The sequence below is a fragment of the Formica exsecta genome, unplaced genomic scaffold, assembly GCF_003651465.1.
Source record: "Formica exsecta isolate Colony F162 unplaced genomic scaffold, ASM365146v1 scaffold712, whole genome shotgun sequence".
NCBI lineage: Eukaryota > Metazoa > Arthropoda > Insecta > Hymenoptera > Formicidae > Formica > Formica exsecta.
In genome coordinates, this window is record NW_021853480.1 from 131,429 (window position 1) to 151,948 (window position 20,520).

General features: G+C 30.3%; 1 protein-coding gene across 1 annotated transcript in view; it reads right to left on the minus strand.

Moving 5' to 3' along the window:
• LOC115243275 (endoribonuclease ZC3H12A-like) overlaps positions 1 to 15,565 on the minus strand; it is a gene marked incomplete at its 5' end in the record, with an annotated part of 17,315 nt that extends 1,750 nt beyond the window's left edge. Inside the window, 5 exons of the mRNA XM_029820108.1 lie at positions 1,394 to 1,724; positions 1,889 to 2,174; positions 3,088 to 3,589; positions 4,338 to 4,608; positions 15,506 to 15,565. Of these exons, the coding sequence (XP_029675968.1) occupies positions 1,394 to 1,724; positions 1,889 to 2,174; positions 3,088 to 3,589; positions 4,338 to 4,608; positions 15,506 to 15,565 (1,450 nt within the window). The remainder of the gene's footprint in view (positions 1 to 1,393; positions 1,725 to 1,888; positions 2,175 to 3,087; positions 3,590 to 4,337; positions 4,609 to 15,505) is intronic.
• Between the last annotated feature and the right edge of the window lie 4,955 nt (positions 15,566 to 20,520).

Genomic DNA, 20,520 nt, shown 5'->3' on the forward strand with positions numbered 1-20,520 from the left:
AGCTCAGTTGGTTACCGCTATGCGGCGCATTATTCACTATCTATACCCGTATTCAAGTTTTTGTCACGAGTGTATATAAAGTCTGCAAAATGCCGCTAATAATATCCCAGTCAGCCACGTCTGTTCTAACAGATATTGCCTAGTGCTTGCTACAAATTATTGTCAGCAAAAAAGCTATAAATTTGGTACAAGAGTTGTTATTACCGATTAAGCTGGCAGATTGCCGGCAAAAACTTTCCGGTTTCATATTTATATACCTGATATATGTTTTAACACATTAATATATGATTTTATATAATGTCTAATTATCTAATGGTCACCTTATGACCAAAATTTATCATCATTTTGTTACTTAGGGTTGAGACTTTAAATCCATTTAAATATACTATTTTGTATGAATGGCCAAAAGCTGCAGAATTTGTTTGGTTTTTGCTGACAATCTGCTGTCAGATTGTCTTGCGCAGATCTTGCTCGATTTTTGCCACCAATTTGACGTCAAATCATGTCAAGCTTTGCTCGTTTTTTGCCGTCAATTTGCTGTCAGGTTATGTTAGCAAGCTTTGTCACCAAAACACAAGCTTAATGCGGACACAGATGGCACTGGATTTGTTACCAAGTTTTGAGCGAATTTGATGCCAATTTGGCAACGATTTGTTATCAAATTGCTTACTGGGATTGTAAAATATCTATTTTTATCAGTTCAATTTTTGACACGATTCCCATACAGGTAGGATGTCTAATTGGCCATTTCGTGACCAAAATTCATCGACACTTTGCTATTTAGGATTGAGATTTTAAATCCATTTAAATGTTGTGTGTCATTTTATATAAATGGCTAAAAGCTGCAGATTTTGTTCAGTTTTTGCTGCCAATCTGGCGTCAGATTGCCCTGCGCAGATCTTGCTCGATTTCTGCCGCCAATTTGACGTAAAGTCATGTCAGCAAGCTTTGCTCGGTTTTTGCCATCAATTTGCTTTCAGGTTATGTTCACAGGCTTTGCTGACAAAACATGAGCATATTGCGGACACAAATGGTACCGGATTTGTTACCAAGTTTTGACCGAATTTGATGCCAATTTGGCGACAATTTGCTATCAAATTGCTATCTGGGGCGTTATAGTCTTCTCAAAGTCCGTTGGAATTTTTTAAATGAAAATTCCTACTTTTTTATTACATGTTTTTATAGCTAACATCAAGACGTTTCAAAATGATATAAATAAATGCTTTTTGATCAAGAACTCCCTGAGTTATAAGTCTTCACAGTTTGAGTACCGCCGATATTAGCAGTATCTAAGGTGTACCTATTGAGATTGCCTGGTGGGATTTACACTTCTTTTGTGTGTGTGTGTGTGTGTGTGTGTGTGTGTGCAACATTATTTTTAAAAAATTATTACTTTGAAGATTCTGTGCAAGAGGCATCTGTTGGTTGTATATGGCCGGACTAGTTGAGAACAAGTCAGATGTGACATTTTCCACAGATCTACTCTTCGGGACGGGCGACAAAGATTGAACGATGGTCGGCGGTATAGCAGATCTGGTTTTACAGAGTAATGGATGTTGTGATGACACAGACGCAGTTATGGATGGTAATGGTAGACTCAGACTAGGTCCACGAGCCTGTAGGTGACGCTGGGCATGCTCCACTAATCGTTCTGTCACAGATTTATGTGGATGTAATCCTCTCTCAGGATGCCAGAACTTACACTTATTGCCATATGTGCATTTCTAAAAAGCAGACATTTAATTTAATCTAATTTAGGAAGCCTATATGTATAAAGAAAATTTCTTGTACATAATATATGTATGCTTTAATTTAAGAATTTTAAGTTTAAAATTTAACATTTTTAAAAATGTAATGGAAATGAATAAAAAAAGGAAAAAGAAATTACCTTAGCATAAGGACATGGAGGTGCTGGGTCAACTTTCTTGGGAGCGATCCTGAGAAAGTTCTCCAGCGTAGGTCCACTTCTACCCAGCGGATCGTCCGGTGGCATGAATCGGTCATTTACAAAACTGTACATTAGGATTTTCCCTTCAACGACCCTTCTGAACTCAGGGTTCTCCTGTGCTAAGTCCCGGTAATTATCATTGCTGACAACAATGCCATCGACTTCAGCGGCTAGCTTCAAGATGTACCGATCATCATAACATACCATACGTTTTCCCCCTACTAATCTGCGAACATTTGTACAATGACATGATATAGAAATCTTAACATTACAAAATTACAATATTACAAAAAATTTTATCAATCTTATTAAGAGAGAGATTTATTTTAAAATAACATATTTGTCTATTTACATGCAGATAGATTCAAAATATAACATGTAATCAATTAAACCATGTAATTCTTTTTTTTTCTGGCAGCGATATACTGAGAAAGACGTTTATAAAGAAAAAAAGCAGAGAATGCGTATAGGATGGGAGATTCTTGAGACGATTTAAGTCGGCGCAGATAAATTAAAATGGGGCCGGTTATTCCAGTTTTGGATTATATTAATTAATAGCAAAGCATGTCCAGATGCTGAAATGAGAGATATTTTTATTTCTTCCTCAATGATTTAATTAAATCTTAATTTTTCACTTTTAATTATCGCAATTTCTTCTTTATAATTAAGAAACATATCTTTTTTATTTATACGACTTACATATAAATTATATATTTAAACAAATATAATTTATATAATTTATTTATTTATTTTCTTGAAAATATATATTTTCAAACTTGATTTATATACAATGATTAAATTAAATTATGATACACAAATATTTGAAAAGCTTGTTTTGTACAAACAGTACAACCTTTAATAGTTATTTTATTTGTTAATAACTTTTGTATAAACAATGAGCGACAGCTTTTGGGGGTTATTTAGAGTGATGACTTCGAAAACATTCTGTCAAGAACAAGTTTATTGGGGCTGGGACCTATTTTGCATATATTTATCATTATTTAATCTATAGAGATTGATAATTCGAACAAAGTAATTTGTTAAGATAAAAAAATATTAAAAAATGTGTGACGTTTCTGAGCAATTAGACTACTTCAACCCTCTGAATCAAACAAATTTCATGCGATTATCGCACCAACCTAGAGGGTGTGAACACCAGTAAACGATCTCTCTCGAGCTCGCTCAAAATTTCCTGGTCGACAACCGGATTATCGGGTCTAAAGGCTTCTTTCCGCCATTTGGGAACAAAGACAGTGATCTCTTTGTGGCCCCTGGCACGGAACCAGTCGACACAGATTTTGATGCCACGACAGGAAAATATCTCCTTGTTGCCGTGACTCATAGCGACATTGCTGCCATCGATGACGATAGATCTCAAATCCGTCGATAAGATTCCATTCGTTACTGTTGTCGAAATCAAAATCGATCCTTCGCTTTCGTCTGTGTCCGCTTCAGTGTCTAGCAAGTTATCAGTTTCCTCGGGACCATCAATGAATTTCGGAGAACAAGTTGCTCCGAGCTTGATCAGCTCGGCTAATAATTCGTTTTGACCAGGATCCGGACCTAGCTTCTGCAAAGCTGCTTGTACCAATCTCTCGGTGTAACCCAGTTTCAGGGCGAACTCTACGCGAGCGGTGTAACCTAGATAGATATATTTTTTATGTTATCAATATAAAACTTTTTTTTCGTATCATCTTTTTTATTTTTTTTCGAACTTTTATATAGATGAGACTTTTATACAGGGTGGCCCCAAACGTTCCAGCCAGACTTTGAGATCTTATAGGAAATTTAATTCTGAACAAAAAATTTCCTATAAACATGGGTCGAAAAATGCTTTCTTAAGAAGTTATCGCTCAAAAACCTCTGAAATCGTGATTATTTTACACATTTTTCCAAATATCGAAAATGTGCGTCTTTTAAAAGTACCGAAACAAAAGTTGTAGAAAATTAAATTATCTTTCAAATAATCACGATTTCAGAGGTTTTTGAGCGATAACTTCTTAAGGGAGCATTTTTCGATCCATGTTTATAAGAAATTTTTTGTTCAGAATTAAATTTCCTATAAGATCTCAAAGTCTGGCTGGAACGTTCGGGGCCACCCTGTATAGATGAACTTTTATATGGATGAGAAGTATATTGAGCGCGAGTGACCGAAGTAGAAATTAGAAGCCTGCAAATTTGCTTGTCAAACACAAATGCTTTTATCAATAAGACTCCATACTTCACTCATCTATATATGTTCTAATAGCGCTCTACATTTGTTTTAAATTATTTTTTATATCTTCTTTGCTCGCATTTATATCTTTCTCAAATTTTTTTCTGCTTATTATTAAATTATATTAATTATAATGATTTCAGAATTTCAGAAAAAAAACAGAGAGATTCTTACCAGGGTTTTGTGTGGATGAAGGTCCATCCATAGTGACGTATTCTGCAAACTCAGCTGCTAGAGTATCAGATGCCGTGCGAGAGATATCAGCATGCACTGCGGAGGATACCTGCGATTCTGAACCTCTTATAATTGCCGTCGTCGTCATCATCGTCGTCGTTGTTGTCGTCATTGTCGTCGTTAAGTCCTCAGCTTCATAATCGCTGTCATATGAGGAATCTTCAGCGTCTGGCATACTGCTTGCATTCAATACTGTGCAGTCTATGTATCTCTGCAACAAATACGATTGTTTACATTAGTAGAATTAGCATAGTCATGATAAAAAGATTAAAAAAATAAAGAAAGAAAATTTTGAAATATATTAGACAATTTTAAATAGTTTGTTTTTTTTACATTTTATTAGTATGAAGAACGTAGTTCTTTTTACATTTTATAAGGCAACAGTCTTTAAAAAAACAGTCTGTAAAAAATAATAATTGGAAAAAGATACAGAAACAGAAATTAAAGCAATGAGCGGATTGCCCTAATCATTATCTTAAATTAAAAATGACAGCCTTATATTTGCTCGAGAATATTTTTAGGTGTAATTGATCAATTCGCTTATTGCTTAAATTTTATACATTTTTATATGTCGTCATAGAAGTGTAAACAACTATCCAAAACTAATCTTCCTTGAAATATATTTGTTAAACACTATATTTATATATGAGGCACAATGGACTTTGTCTGCGTGCCGTAGGTGGGGCTTCGCTGAGGACCGCCCTCCGTTCTTAGCATTATTATTATATTTATATATGTTAAACACAAAAATCTAAGAAACACGTATTTTTTATATGTGCGCAATTTGAGATTTAAAGGGTGAAACAACTCTCCAAAGTTAACACCAGGATTGGGTAAGTTAAATTTTTAAAAAATTAAATTGAGTTTTTAAAATTAATGTCCCAAAAATTAACTAAGTTTACGTTAAAAATTACTTAAACAAAAATTAACTCAGTTAAAGTTATGTTAAAAAACTATTAACTTATTAAAAAGTTAAAAGTTAATTATGCAAAACTACGTTTTTTACATAATTAATTTTTTAATTGTACATTTTACATTAAACTTTTTAAATTTAGATAATATAATAAAAAATAATAAAAGTCTTTTATAAGAGAGATAATGTATTTTTCCTTATATAATAATTAATAACATACATTATTTAAATATACTAGTTGTGTAATAGAGATATCATAGTGTTTAAAAACAAAACGGTTAATAAGGACTTCGGTTAAGAGGACTTTCCTGTTTAATTTGAAGTTTAGTTGCTCTACCTGCACACGTGCGTTTTATCTTTATGTTTAATTGTTAGATACTCCAACAATAAATTAAAACAATTCAAAAATATTTATTGAATTTTAATAAAAGTGTCATCTCAAAATTATGGTCCGTCATTTTTCCTCTTAAGTCATCATATACTAAACCAGTTTTTGAGAAAAACTATCTCTAAAAAAATCTGAAATTATTTCGTTAAAAATATTCAACAATTTTTTGTTTATATTTATATTTATTCTATTTATATATTATATTTTATTATATTTTTACATTATATTTGATTTTATTATATTTTGCTTCCTCATAGAGGAAGCTTTGTTTTCGTGACAAAATCTTTTTTCGAGTTTTTTATGCATATCGGTGAAAGGGTTTATTTTTTATAAAATTTTGAATCGTTTGAGAAATGTCTGTACACGCCGTAACTTTCGGAAAATTTGAGATATCGGATTAATTTTTTTTACATGAATAGAGTATTATTAAAAGATGGTTGGTACTGAATTTGGTGAGTATTGGTGAAAGGATTCATTTTTCTGAGAAATGTCTGTACACGCTGTAACTTTTAGAAAATTTGAGATATCTCACAAAGCTTCCTCTATGAGGAAGAAAAAATTGAAAAATCCGCATGCTTAAAGCAGCTTAAGCTTTGTAAGATAAAATGATGAGGAAGCAATGTGCAAGTTTCTAATTTGCACAACTCGTTACTTGTTTTATTTCATATGTATATTTAAACATGGATGTATGTATAAGATGTGTGCGTGTACATTCTCGCATATATTTCACGTATTAAAGTTTCTTGCATATTTATATATTTTTTATTAAAAAGACATTACATATTATATCTTTAGGCCGCTTCTCTTTTCTCTTTTCTCGAAAATTCACTATTCACCACTGGCTACATGTATTCACGTTTGCGCGTAATTTCTTTAGAGACGCACCTGTGCGTGCTTCCTGCCTGCGTGGAGAGATATACATATATCTACTGAGTCAGATATACAGCGTGTTAAAGAAAGGGTCACATATTTTGAGAGCAAGTATTGATCAAAACAAGAAAAAAAAAGTTTTTTTAATTTGCTTTGGTATAAGTTTGTTTTATGCAGCTTAAAGTTTGAGAAATTTTCCTTCAATAAATATATTTATTGCCAAAACGTTAGATCTGTGCATATTATATTTATTGCCAAAACGTTAGATATGTGTATATTGTGCATTTATAATAGTTAAATAGAAAATAATTCTATTTTAGCTATACGCTCTACTATTTTAATTATATATCGCGATTTATTAAATATAATTATGCTTATTATTGGAAATAATAAAATAAAAAATTTTATAATATAAATTTTTATTTAGTTGGCACAATTTTACAATGTCGTTATTTTTCTAGGAAATTAAAACAAATATTTCGTATAACAGTTTTTTTAGTTAAAATGTTTTTATTTAAATAATAATAAAATAAATAAAAGTTATAGATTTTTATTCATTTGGTGCAATTTTTTGATAGCATTATTTTTCTAAATATAATATACTGGACTGCTAACAGCAGTGTGTGCGTGCGTGTGTGTGTGTGTGTGTGTGTGTCGATGTGTGTGTGGTGTGTGTGTGTGTGTCGATGTGTGTGTGTGTGTGTGTGTCAGTGTGTGTGTATATATTTACAATAATAGGCTCTGATAATAAATATAATTTGAAGAAGACGAGCTAATTACGAGCCTCGCGCAGTAGGCTGAGCGCAAATTCTTGTTAAATTTTTTTGGTTTATTATTTAAACGAATGTACGTTTTGGTCCTATGTTTCGGATCGAAACACCGTTGTAATTATGCGTACCAATCCATCGGACGAGATACCACGAGTCCCCGAAGGCAAGGCACGACTGAAACCATACACTTTTGCCCTTTACGAATGGCACCGAAAAGAGGCGGAATTGCGCTCGTCCGTCGGGAGACGTCTTATAAGTTAGCGGAACAAAATGAGCAGAATCAATTCTAATTAATATTTTTATTTGTTGCTCATTTGTTGCTAAAAAGTTGCCAAAGAAAAAAATTTGTTGCTCTGTAAGTTTTAAAAAAAAATGATGTTCCGCTAAAGGAATATTAAGTTAGCGAAACAATATATACAGGGTGTCCCATAATTCGCGGATCACCTGTCATGTGCAGGTAGAGCACATGAAACCGAGAAGAAAAGTCCTTTACCATTTTTCGATTTTCGTAATAATTATTAAGAAATTAATTTAAAAAGATGGGCCAATCACAAGCGCGCGGCGAGAAGAGACTTCCTACACAGGCGTTGCTCGGTGCGCGGCGAAGCGGTGGAAGGGGCGCTGTATACGGCTACGTACGAGCGATTAAGCGAGCAACACATTTTTTTCTGTTGGTTTACTCTTGTAAGTTTGCACGCTGTGCGGCTTGACGGCATTATTTATATTTATTTTGCAAGCAACAAATTCGTAACTTGCATATTTCGAGAGCAACAAATTCAGACAATACATCAGTATCAAATTTAAGCGAGCAACAAATTTTTTTCTGGTAGTTTACTCTTGTAAGTTTGCACGCTGTGCGGCTTTCCGGCATTATTAATACTTATTTTGCAAGCAACAAATTAGGAACTTGCATATTTTGAGAGCAATAAATTCAGCCAATACGTCAGTACCAAATTTAAGCAAGCAACAAATTTTTTTTTAATAGTTTACTCTTGTAAGTTTGCACGTTGTGCGGCTTTCCGGCATTATTTATACTTATTTTGCAAGCAACAAATTCGAAACTTGTATATTTCGAGAGCAACAAATTCAGACAATACGTCAGTACCAAATTTAAGCGAGCAACAAACTTTTTTCTGTTGGTTCACTTTTGTAAGTTTGCACGCTGTGCGATTCGGAACTTGCATATTTCGAGAGCAACAAATTAGCAACAAATTCTTATATTATTGTTATGTACAATTTTGTTGCTATATATATATTGTTCCGCTAACTTAATCTTCCTTTAGCGGAACATCATTTTTTTTTAAAACTTACAGAGCAACAAATTTTTTTTTTGGCAACTTTTTAGCAACAAATGAGCAACAAATAAAAATATTAATTAGAATTGATTCTGCTCATTTTGTTCCGCTAACTTATAAGACGTCGTCGGGAGAGATGCTGAGTGTCTGACATATACTCAAACGCGTTTAATCTATGCTGAAGATGGTCCGAAACATAGGACCGAAACGTACGTTCGTTCAAAAAATTTTAATTAAAAAAACTTAGCGCTGCTAACTTTCAAAGTATACAGGGTAACCCATCGAAAACGAAACAGGCATGTTTTTGGTATTTAACCTCATTTGTTCGAAAAACGTTTGGACAGGTCAACTTTATTTGCAAGGGAGACATGCTAATTGGCTATTTCCGTTTACCTAACTTCAACCCCAAGAGGGAGGTTAATCTCACCCTAAAAATTTTGCCAAAAAATACGCCTATTTCGTTTGTGGTGGGCCATCTTGTATATTAAAACATCAAATAATATATTTAATTTAGTTACATCAATAACTGCAATGTATTTAAAAAATACATTATTTATAAATGTATTAAAGAATACATTAATTTTAGCATATTGTTTAGTTTAGCAGCGCCAAGTTTTTTTAATTAAAATTTTTTATCTTTTTTATTTGCATTAATTTTTAATTTTTGTATAAATTTTTAATTTTTTATATTAATTTCTAAGTTTTAATTTTTTGTAACAAGAATTTGCGCTCAGCCTACTGCGCGAGGCTCTTAATTAGTCCGTCTTCTTCAAATTATATGTATATATTTATTTAATAATTATTATTTATTTATAACAATTAAATAAAATATACACGTATTTTATTATATATATGTATGTATATACATATGTATATACATGGTGGACCATTTTAATCAATCCACGCGAATATCTTGAAAACTGAGTCCGATAGACAAAAATGTTTCAGACAAAAGTTGCATGGTTTCGAGATGTTTTCTTAAAAGGAAGCCTCCATTTTTTATTACATATTCATGTAGCAAAAATGTCAAGGTTATAATAATTTTTAAACGAAAAGCGATTATATTCTACGAATGACAGGGTTGAGATTTCGCGCGCTCAGTCACGGCGGAATAATAAGCGAAAAAAGTGCTCTATGAATGGAGCGCCTTTTTTATGATATTATGATTATCGTATAAATTTACAATAGCATTGTCATTATATGTTTTCCCGCTTCTCTATGCATTGCATTAGTACATTTTTTTTACGAATAATGGATGTAAGAACTAAAGGCATCTAAAAAATGATTTAAGTAAAAATTTGCGACATGTTTCAACTTCAGTTGTCAAAGTGGTCGATCAATGTTATCATGAAGGTGTCTACTACGCTATACTATGCGAGACAAATAAATTGTAATAAAATTAGGTTTGACATTTATTTATTTTGTATTTTGTAATATTTTGGAATGTTTGCAATGAAATACAAATAGTTGTATTTCAATTAGGTATTGCTCGACCACTTTGACAACCACTTTGAAACATGTCGCAAATTTTTACTTGAATCATTTTTGAGAAGTCTAGTTTTTACATCCATTATTCGTAAAAAGAATGTACTAATGCAATGCGTAGAGAAGTGGGAAAACATATAATGACAATGCTATTGTAAATTTATATGATAATCATAATATCATAAAAAAGGCGCTCCAAAGCACTTTTTCACTTGTTATTTCGCCGTGCCTGAGCGCGCAAAATCTCAGTCCTGTCATTCGTAAAATATAATCGCTTCCCGTTTAAAAACTGTTATAATCTCGACATTTTTGTATTAGGATTTTCGTCTTGAAGTGATTTAAGGAATCTGCTATTAAGAGGAAATAAGGTAGTTTTAGGACACCCTGTATATACACTTAGTATTTTTAGTTTATTTTTACTTTTTAAAATGTTTTAAACGTATACGTTTAAAAAATGAATGAATGACGTTTAAATGACATGAATCGATCGAATATCGAATTCATATCGATATACTGCCCAATTGTAAATGACTGCCCTGACTTCACATGTTCTTATATAAAAAAAGGTAAAAAAAGGCGCCAAGTACACGCGTCAGTTGTGAAAAACTGTTATATGTATTTATACAATAGTGTTACTTTAATTTAATCTGCACAAAATAGTATTATTTTAAATTATTGAAAATAAAAACTTATAAAAATATTTTAACCAAAAAAGTTGTACAAATATATCTTACAAAAATAATGATATAAAAAATTGCATCAACCAAAAATAAAAAATTATACAAATTTTTTAACCGGAAACAGTTGTACAAAATAGCTATTTTAATTTTTTAATAAAAATAATGATATTAAAAAATTGCGCTAATTCTAAATAAAAATTTGTTATAGAAATAAAATTTATTGATTTCCAATATCAAAAGAAAAAAATATATCCAATAATACGAAACACAAAATACATAAAATAAAAAATTAATAGAAAAATTAAAACTTAGAAATTAATACAAAATTAATACTAAAAAATTAATACAAAAAATTAAATAATGCATAGAAAAAAAGGCATTAATACTCCAATGCGTATTAAAATATTATTATAATTAAAATATTAATTTAATGCATAACAAAACTAGAGTGTATAAAGTAAAAATGTAATGCGTAAAAAAAATTGGCATTAATAGTCCAGCGTATAGAAATTAATGCAAAATATTTCAGTGCGTAGAAAAGTAACAGATATTAATGTAAAATACTCTAGTGCGTAAAAAAAAAACATTTAAATAAATATTCCAATGTATCGAAAAAAAACAAATATTATGTTTATTGTTTGAAATTTTAATGTAAAATACTCCACTACCTATGTGAAGTTGGCACCCCACTTTTAATAAATAAAGTTTTCAATACAGAAAATGATAGTATTTCGTTTGTAGTAGAAATTAATACAAAATTAATACTAAAAAATTAATACAAAAAATTAAAAATTTATACAAAAATTAAAAATTAATTATTTTTTATTTTATATATTTTGTGTTTTGTATTATTGGATATATTTTTTCCTTTAATATTGGAAATCAATAACTTTTATTTATATAACATAAATTTTTATTTAGTATTAGCGCAATTTTTTAATATCATTATTTTTATTAAGAAATTAAAACAGCTATTTTGTACAACTGTTTCCGGTTTAAAAATTTCTATAATTTTTTTATTTTCAGTTGGCGCAATTTTTTATATCATTATTTTTGTAAGATATATTTGTACAACTTTTTTGTCAAAATATTTTTATAAGTTTTTATTTTCAATAATTTAAAATAACACTTTTATGCAGATTAAATTAAAATAACACTATTTTATAAATACATATAACAGTTTTTCACAACTGTACTGGCCGCCTTTTTTTTACCTTTTTTAAAAAAGGTAAGTTTTTAAGGATTATATCATTCCTTTTTACTATATATTATTTTAATAACATGTAAAGCAATCAAGTTTCTAATAGGCTTAATCAACAGCTTGAGTTTGTATTATCAAAAGTATTTTAAAAGTAATAAAATAAAGTTAGAAATTGGCAATTGGAGCCAGCGTCCTATGTAGAGCGCAAATAAATCAATCAATAATATTGTAAAAGTATTTTAACAGAAAAGTGTTTTTATTTTAACTCTATATGTTCTATAAATAATATAGATTTATTAATATTATAAAATAATATTATAAAGTTTAATCAACAAAAATTCTGCAGAAAATATGGAAGATGAAGAGATTGAAAGTACATTAGAACAAAGTGAGGATAAATTAGACAGCAATGAAGAAGCTGATCCGCAACAGGAGTCTTAAGATGCGAGAATATATCTGATATGGAAGAACAGGATGATTATAATATGAATATAAATAACATGAAAATAAAGGAAAAACAAGTAGAGTTGTGCAAATTAGAAACTTGCACATTGCTTCCTCATCATTTTATCTTACAATGCTTAAGCTGCTTTAAACATGCGGATTTTTCAACTTTTGCTTCCTCATAGAGGAAGCTTTGTAAGCGAAATAAAAATTAAAATGATTTCTTTCACCGATCCTCACTAAATTCAATATCAAACATCCTTTAATAATACTCTATTCATGTAAAAAAAATTTAATCCGATATCTCAAATTTTCTGAAAGTTACAGCGTGTAAAGACATTTTTCAAAAAATTCAAAATTTTATAAAAAATAAACCCTTTCATCGATACTCACCAAATTCAGTAGTAACTATCCTTTAATAATATTTTATCCATCTAAAAAAATTTAACCTGATATCTCAAAATTTGCGAAAGTTACAATGTATACAGACATTTCTCAAAAAATTAAAAATTTTATAAAAAATAAATCTTTTCATCGATTCTCACCAAATTCAATACCAACCATCTTTGAATAATACTCTATCCATGTAAAAAAAATTTAACCCGATATCTCAAAAATTGCGGAAGTTAGAGGTTGTACAAAATATCGCGTACACACACACACACACGCGCACGCACACGCACACACACACGCACACACACACGCACGCGCGCACACACACACACACACGCACGCGCACACACACACACAGACATTTTTTAGGAATATGATTTTTCGACGTTTTGGAACATTCTAAACACATTGGCATAGAAAACTCGAAAAAAAATTTTGTCACGAAAACAAAACTTCCTCTATGAGAAAGCAAAAAGGTGGAGAATATAATATCAGGTAATAAATATAATATCAGGTAATAATTTTGTTCAGTATTATTAAATATATTGTTAAATATTATTACGAAATATTATTAAAAATTATTAATATTATCTATTTTATTTAATTTAAAGAGAGAGAGGGAAAGACAGAATGAAAGAGCGAATGTAAAAAAAGGATGGTTTATTTAAAATTAAAAAAGAGGAAGAATAAGCAAGAGAGAGAGAGAGAGAGAGAGAGAATAGTTTAAAAGTTACAACATATTTGCGATAAACAAATAACGTAACTTTGTCAGTTTTAAAGATATCTCAAATCCGCTTTCGCCATTCGTTTTAGAATCGTTTGTAGTTGTTTGTAGTGATTTTTCTTTCGTTTGTAGTTGAATAGTTTAAAAGTTACAACATATTTGCGATAAACAAATAACGTAACTTTGTCAGTTTTAAAGATATCTCAAATCCGCTTTGGCCATTCGTTTTAGAATCGTTTGTAGTTGTTTGTAGTGATTTTTCTTTCGTTTGTAGTTGAATAGTTTAAAAGTTACAACATATTTGCGATAAACAAATAACGTAACTTTGTCAGTTTTAAAGATATCTCAAATCCGCTTTGGCCATTCGTTTTAGAATCGTTTGTAGTTGTTTGTAGTGATTTTTCTTTCGTTTGTAGTTGAATAGTTTAAAAGTTACAACATATTTGCGATAAACAAATAACGTAACTTTGTCAATTTTAAAGATATCTCGAATCCGTTTTTGCCATGTGTTTTAGAATCTTTTGTAGTTGTTTGTAGTGATTTTGTTTTCGTTTGTAGTTGAATAGTTTAAAAGTTACAACATATTTGCGATAAACAAATAACGTAACTTTGTCAATTTTAAAGATATCTCGAATCCGTTTTTGCCATGTGTTTTAGAATCTTTTGTAGTTGTTTGTAGTGATTTTGCTTTCGTTTGTAGTTGAATAGTTTAAAAGTTACAACGTATTTGCGATAAACAAATAACATAACTTTGTCAATTTTAAAGATATCTCGAATCCGTTTTTGCCATGTGTTTTAGAATCTTTTGTAGTTGTTTGTAGTGATTTTGCTTTCGTTTGTAGTTGAATAGTTTAAAAGTTATGTTATTTGTTTATCGCAAATACGTTGTAACTTTTAAACTATTCAACTACAAACGAAAGCAAAATCACTACAAACAACTACAAAAGATTCTAAAACACATGGCAAAAACGGATTCGAGATATCTTTAAAATTGACAAAGTTACGTTATTTGTTTATTGCAAATATGTTGTAACTTTTAAACTATTCAACTACAAACAAAAGCAAAATCACTACAAACAACTACAAACGATTCTAAAACGAATGGCAAAAGCGGATTTGAGATATCTTAAGTCGGGTGACAGTCATTTTTAAAAAAATTTTTATTTATTTATGGATCAAACTACAAACGAAAATATTTTTACTACAAACAACTACAAACGAAATACTATCATTTTCTGTATTGAAAACTTTATTTATTAAAAGTGGGGTGCCAATTTCACATAGGTTACTCCACTGCATAAAAAAACAGGCATTATATAAAATAATTCAATGCTTAAAAAGAAATTAGATCTTGTACTATAATATATACTTTGGGAAACAATGCAATGCATATAAAATATTAAAAATTTAATGAGAAAGAATATTTATACTACTAAAATATTAAAGCCCGATTGCACCAATTCGTCCAAATTCGTGTTACCCTCAGAGGAGATATCAGATTCATTATATTCATTTTCCGATTTTAATTCATCCAATTCATATTATAAAAAAAAAAAAAAATTAATTTACAAAATAAATTCTTATCAATTTGTTCTCGATAACCATAACATAACCTAATTTTGTCCAAAATGACATCGATTAGAAGAAATCACTTTTCTTCCTTGCACTATTCTGTGATACTCTTATAATTTATAACTGAATAATTTCTTATCACTTTACCTTAATCTTTTTATCACTTTTTTTCTTGTTGCATTATTCTGCGATACTCTATACGGTGCGTCTCGCCGTTGCGGCGCTTGAGTTTTGTTTCGCGAGACTTGGCGTGAGATACTATAGTGTCTCTTGATATATAGAAGTCTGTGATATTTACTTTAAAGTGCCTAAATGTCAATAAAAGCTATAAACACGGAAATAAATAAATTGTATATTACCAACATATACATACCGATAAGCAATAAGAACTTATCCGTACTCTATTTGTGGCGATACTGTTTCCTTCACCGTTCCGTTATTTAATCGTGCCCTCATTACTCTTTACGTTGTTCTCATTATTATCCATTTTCCCAATGCCAATTATATAGTTCAACAAAAGGCAATCTCTTTTCAAAAATAAGAATAAAAATAATCATTTCCCATGATGTAGTTTTTAAAATCCTGATTATAAGTCTAGCCTCTAAAATGTTCTATTCGTCACTATTTGCAGAAAATTGAAGTTGAAGTTATAAGAAAGCTATAAAAAAATTTTCATAAAATAGCTAACATGAATATCTTCGTTTCTAAAGAACTATTCAAATTCCACATCAAATTTTATTTTAAATTACAAATAATTATGAACATTATAGAAAAAATTTAATTTTAAAAAATTTTTATTCTTTCTGGATTGCAAAATATAATACTATAAAGTTATAAGAAAAAGTTTGCGATTAAAGTAATCAATTTTAAAAAATGTTTAATGTAAATTTGAATTTTCCTTTAAGAGCTAATAATATCTATAATTGCCATTTTGCATTTTGACTATAAACATTATAAATTAAAAAAAAACAAAGAATAAAAAGGTATTAAAAATAAAAGTAAGAAACAAATAATAGCATTATATTTTTTCAAATAAAGTTTGACTTTAAATTCATCCAATACCTATTATCCGATTCCTATTTCCATCTAACCAGTATTTTTTTTAGATTCTGTGTAATATTGCCGCTAAAATACTTGACGAAATAGCTGCATAAGAAAATTCGCGCGCGCGCGCGCGCGGCTCGTCTCCAGTTCAATAAATTAGCGTAAATAGGGCATAGCTCTCTCAGGTTGGCGGATGTAACCATTTGCGGAGTTCCAGGTGAAAGTAGAGAGACGTGAGAGCAAGAGGGAAAAAGACAGAAAGAGACATAGTGGTTATCAGAATTGCTTGTTTCACCGCTACAACAACCTGCTAATGTTACAGGTGTAAAAGCTGTAAAATTCATAAGCTTCAGATACTTCTCGTATTCAACAATTTAGCATTGACTGATTTCAAAACCAAAACTAAACCGGCATTACATATCGCGACGAATTTCTCGACAACCTTCATTCACTTCGTCATTCCCCACTCCCGGATCTAACTTAACGTATCGGATACATGTGAAGAATGACGATAAACGATATGTACGTGGCATACATAAATAGAAATAATTAAGTCACTTGTGTTTAATATTGATTAGATGTAAAAACGACACAAAAATCCGGATCTGTATTCTTGAGGTTCTAAAAAAGAAGTCCGCTTTATATATTAAAAATTTAATAACAATGCCCCTTTTTGGTTAACAAAATACTCTTATCAGAAACCAAATTAATTTATATTTTTTCCTTTACCTAAATTTAATTAATCAAAATATCTTTTTTCATAGTTTTTTAAGTTTTGAAAATATATATCTTGATAACTATGCTTTAAATCTAGAGAGATTCTAATCAACTAAAGTATATTTAAAATTAGCAAAAAATAAGATTTCATGATTTATTAGCATTTATCAAGTATGATAGAGTCAAAAGCCCGCTTTTTTTATTGCTTATAGATCAAAACTATTTATATTTTGATGTACTTGTTAAGAAAAATTTTAAAAATTTAATACTATTTTCCTGAGAGACGTATACAGAGTGGTCTGTATGTATGCGTGTGTCCAAGATATTCCAAAAGTACTGGATGTCTCTTTAATAACAGATTTTTTTGATCAATTTGGGGGCGATTTTCCTTCAACGAAAATGTCGAAGCATCAATAATTTCCGAGTTATAAGCAATTGAAAAAGAAAGAATTTTCATAAACTAAACTCTGTGAACAGTTAAAAGATTAACAAAACTACATTCGAATTTACTTTAATAGAGAGAAAATTTTAATTTAAGGCTTAATTATACAAACGTATATAATGGCAAAAAACAGAAATTTGCAAGAAATAATAATCTCTCGATATGCTTGTTGAGGAAAAATCGTCTCCAAATTGGCCATAAAATCTGTTATTAAAAGAACATCCGGTAATTGTGAGATAACTTTTATGTATCGTATGTGTGTGTACACAGATGTAAATCAGTTTAATGTAAACATGTAAATGTTAAGATAAAGGCATTTAGACAACCTTTATTAAACTAGCAGGACCAAATCAGCAGAATCAAACTGGATCTATCAGATTATTTAGTATCCATTTTGTACTAATTTGTACCACTAATAATAATTTTGTACCTCGTGCCATTTCCAAAAAAACCATGGCGCTGCTACCTTCAAATTAAGCTAGCAGAACCAAACTAAAGCAAAACAAAAAGATAAAAATAAAACTAGAAAACGAAAGGGCTGGATTTGTACTAATTTGTATCACCCAAATAAATTTAATATATTTATCCCTTCTGCTTAAAACAACCAATTGAACTCAATCATATTAAGCTCAAGAGTAAAGTTTCTCTTTCCTATCAGCAGAACCAATCACTACTTGTACACTCGATGCAGCATGATTTGTACCGTCAAAATATAAAATTTCAGATTTTGTACCCCCGCCGTTCCTTCAAAAACTACCTCCGATCCTTATCAGTCTTAAGAGTAAAGTACCTTTCAAAAACTAAAATTTTACGTTTTGACGGTACAAATTATGCCGCGACGTGTGTACAAGTAGCGATTGATTCTGCTGATAGGAAAGAGTATTTTACTCTTGAGCTTAATAGGGCTGAGTTCAATTGAGGATTGTTTTAAGCAGAAGAGATACATATATTAAGTTTATTTGGGTGATACAAATTAGTACAAATCCAGCCCTTTCGATTTCTGATCTTATTTTTATCTTTTCGTTTGATCCTGTTAGCTTAATTTGAAAATAGCAGGACCACAGCCTTTTGGAAATGGCACAAAGTACAAAATTATTATTAGTGGTATAAATTAGTACAAAATGGGTATTAAATAATCTGATAGGTCCAGTTTGATTCTGCTGATTTGGTCCTGCTAGCTTAATAGAGATAGACACCTAGATACCATTTATTATAAATATATTGTGTTATATTGTAAGATATTAATTGTAGGACTTATGTTAATTAGACTTTTTTTCTTGTTTTGATCAATACTATCTGCTCTCAAAATATGTAACCCTTTTTTTTTAACATCCTGCATATATATATATATACATATATACATACACGCGTGTATACGTGCATGGATTCGTGACGTATCGCCAATATTTTTATTGCCTCGGGCGATTGCCTTTTCCCTCTGCGCGTCGTCGCGACCCTCTCATCGCCAATTCGGGAAGAAAGACCATCCGCGGCGCGCAAAACGGTAACTCGGATCGCGTTCCTTCATCGGAATAAGTGACGGTTTGATCGCGCGGCTACTTCCTCAAGTGACATACTTTTGTTTTCGTGAGAGAAGAATAACTCTCATCGGTGAGCTGCTGGCTGCGGAAGGAAAACTGTGTGATTTATCTTCGAGGAGGATAGTGTGATATATATATATATATAATATGTATATACATATATATACACACCATATATATATCTTCCCTCTTTCTTCTCTCAATTAATATATTTCAAATATATAAATTACAAATCTTTTTGTGTGAAGGATCTATATATTGTGCAAAATATATATTAATTCAAAATATATATGTAAAGCCATAAAGTCATATTTAATATAATTGTACTTTTTTTAATAAATGCGTGGTGCAATTTAAAATTGTTTTAATAAACGTATGTAGTTCAAAATTATGAAACTAATTTAAATAAGTGACAGAAAGTTTGCTTACAAAAAAATTAAGCTATAAGTTTCTTTTGGATGACAGCATTTCTAGGATAGTTGGATCACAAGTAATTACTCCACTTTACTTTTTATATCACATCAAAATAGTATTTATTTATTATCACTAATGCAGTTGCATTTCCCTCAGAAATATACTTGATAAAAAAAAGAAAATCTATTCCATTATATTATAAATAATCAATTCTATTATAAATTCTATTATAAATAAATCTTGCGTACAATCTTTGTTCCTTCTAAAGAAATAATCTATTCCATAAACATATTCTATATATAATTGTCGCTGTTTTTAAAGGAACAATATATTCCATATAAACATATCTTGCCTACAGCCGCTGCTGTTTTCAAAAGAACAATTTATTCCGCAAATAAATTTTGCATGCACGAGTTGTCTTCCACATAACAGTAGATAATCTATTGATATTTTTGCAGTTGATATAATTATATTTTGTAATAATATAATATTATTTTGCAGCTTCTGAAGGAACAATATAAGTATAACAATGTAAAGTATATTCCTTCAATAAATTTTATTATAGTTGTTGCTACTTAAAAAAGGTAAATATACCGAAAAGGGGACTCAGCCCCAATGACCTTGACCTTGACATATTTTGTCAAGGTCATCGCCCTGAGCAATTCCCAAAAGGTTATAGTCGTCGCTCGTTGCTCATTAAAAAGTTATTAACAAACAAAGATTTGTAAAAATCAAGATTTGTACGTAGTGTGACAATGAAAAACTTGATATTGGACTTAGTTTATAGAAATAGTCTTACTCATACTACACACATACACTTAAATAAACATGCAAGTTATTATATAGAGTGTTCAAAAATAAAATATTACTATGTTGAATTAATTATTTATTGAAGATATAATCTGCTCATTATTTCAAAAAAAAACATCGGTGCGCTTATCAAAAGTATAATCTTTTGAATAAAAATTCCGCATTTTATTCTTTAAAGATTTTTTACGGCGTTGTTGGAGAGAGTGTCTGAAATTGCGGGCTCACTGGGTCTACTCAGAACGGGTCTGCTCCGCCCAACCCCCCGCACCCCAACCCCGAAAAAATTCTAACTTAACCCAACCCAACTTTATTTTTGAAACTGAAAGGTTTGAGTTAGGTTATATCTTTTAGAAGTAGAGCCCCCCCCCCCGTAGGGAGGGGCGGAACCCACTGTGTCCACGCATATACTTTACAAAGCAA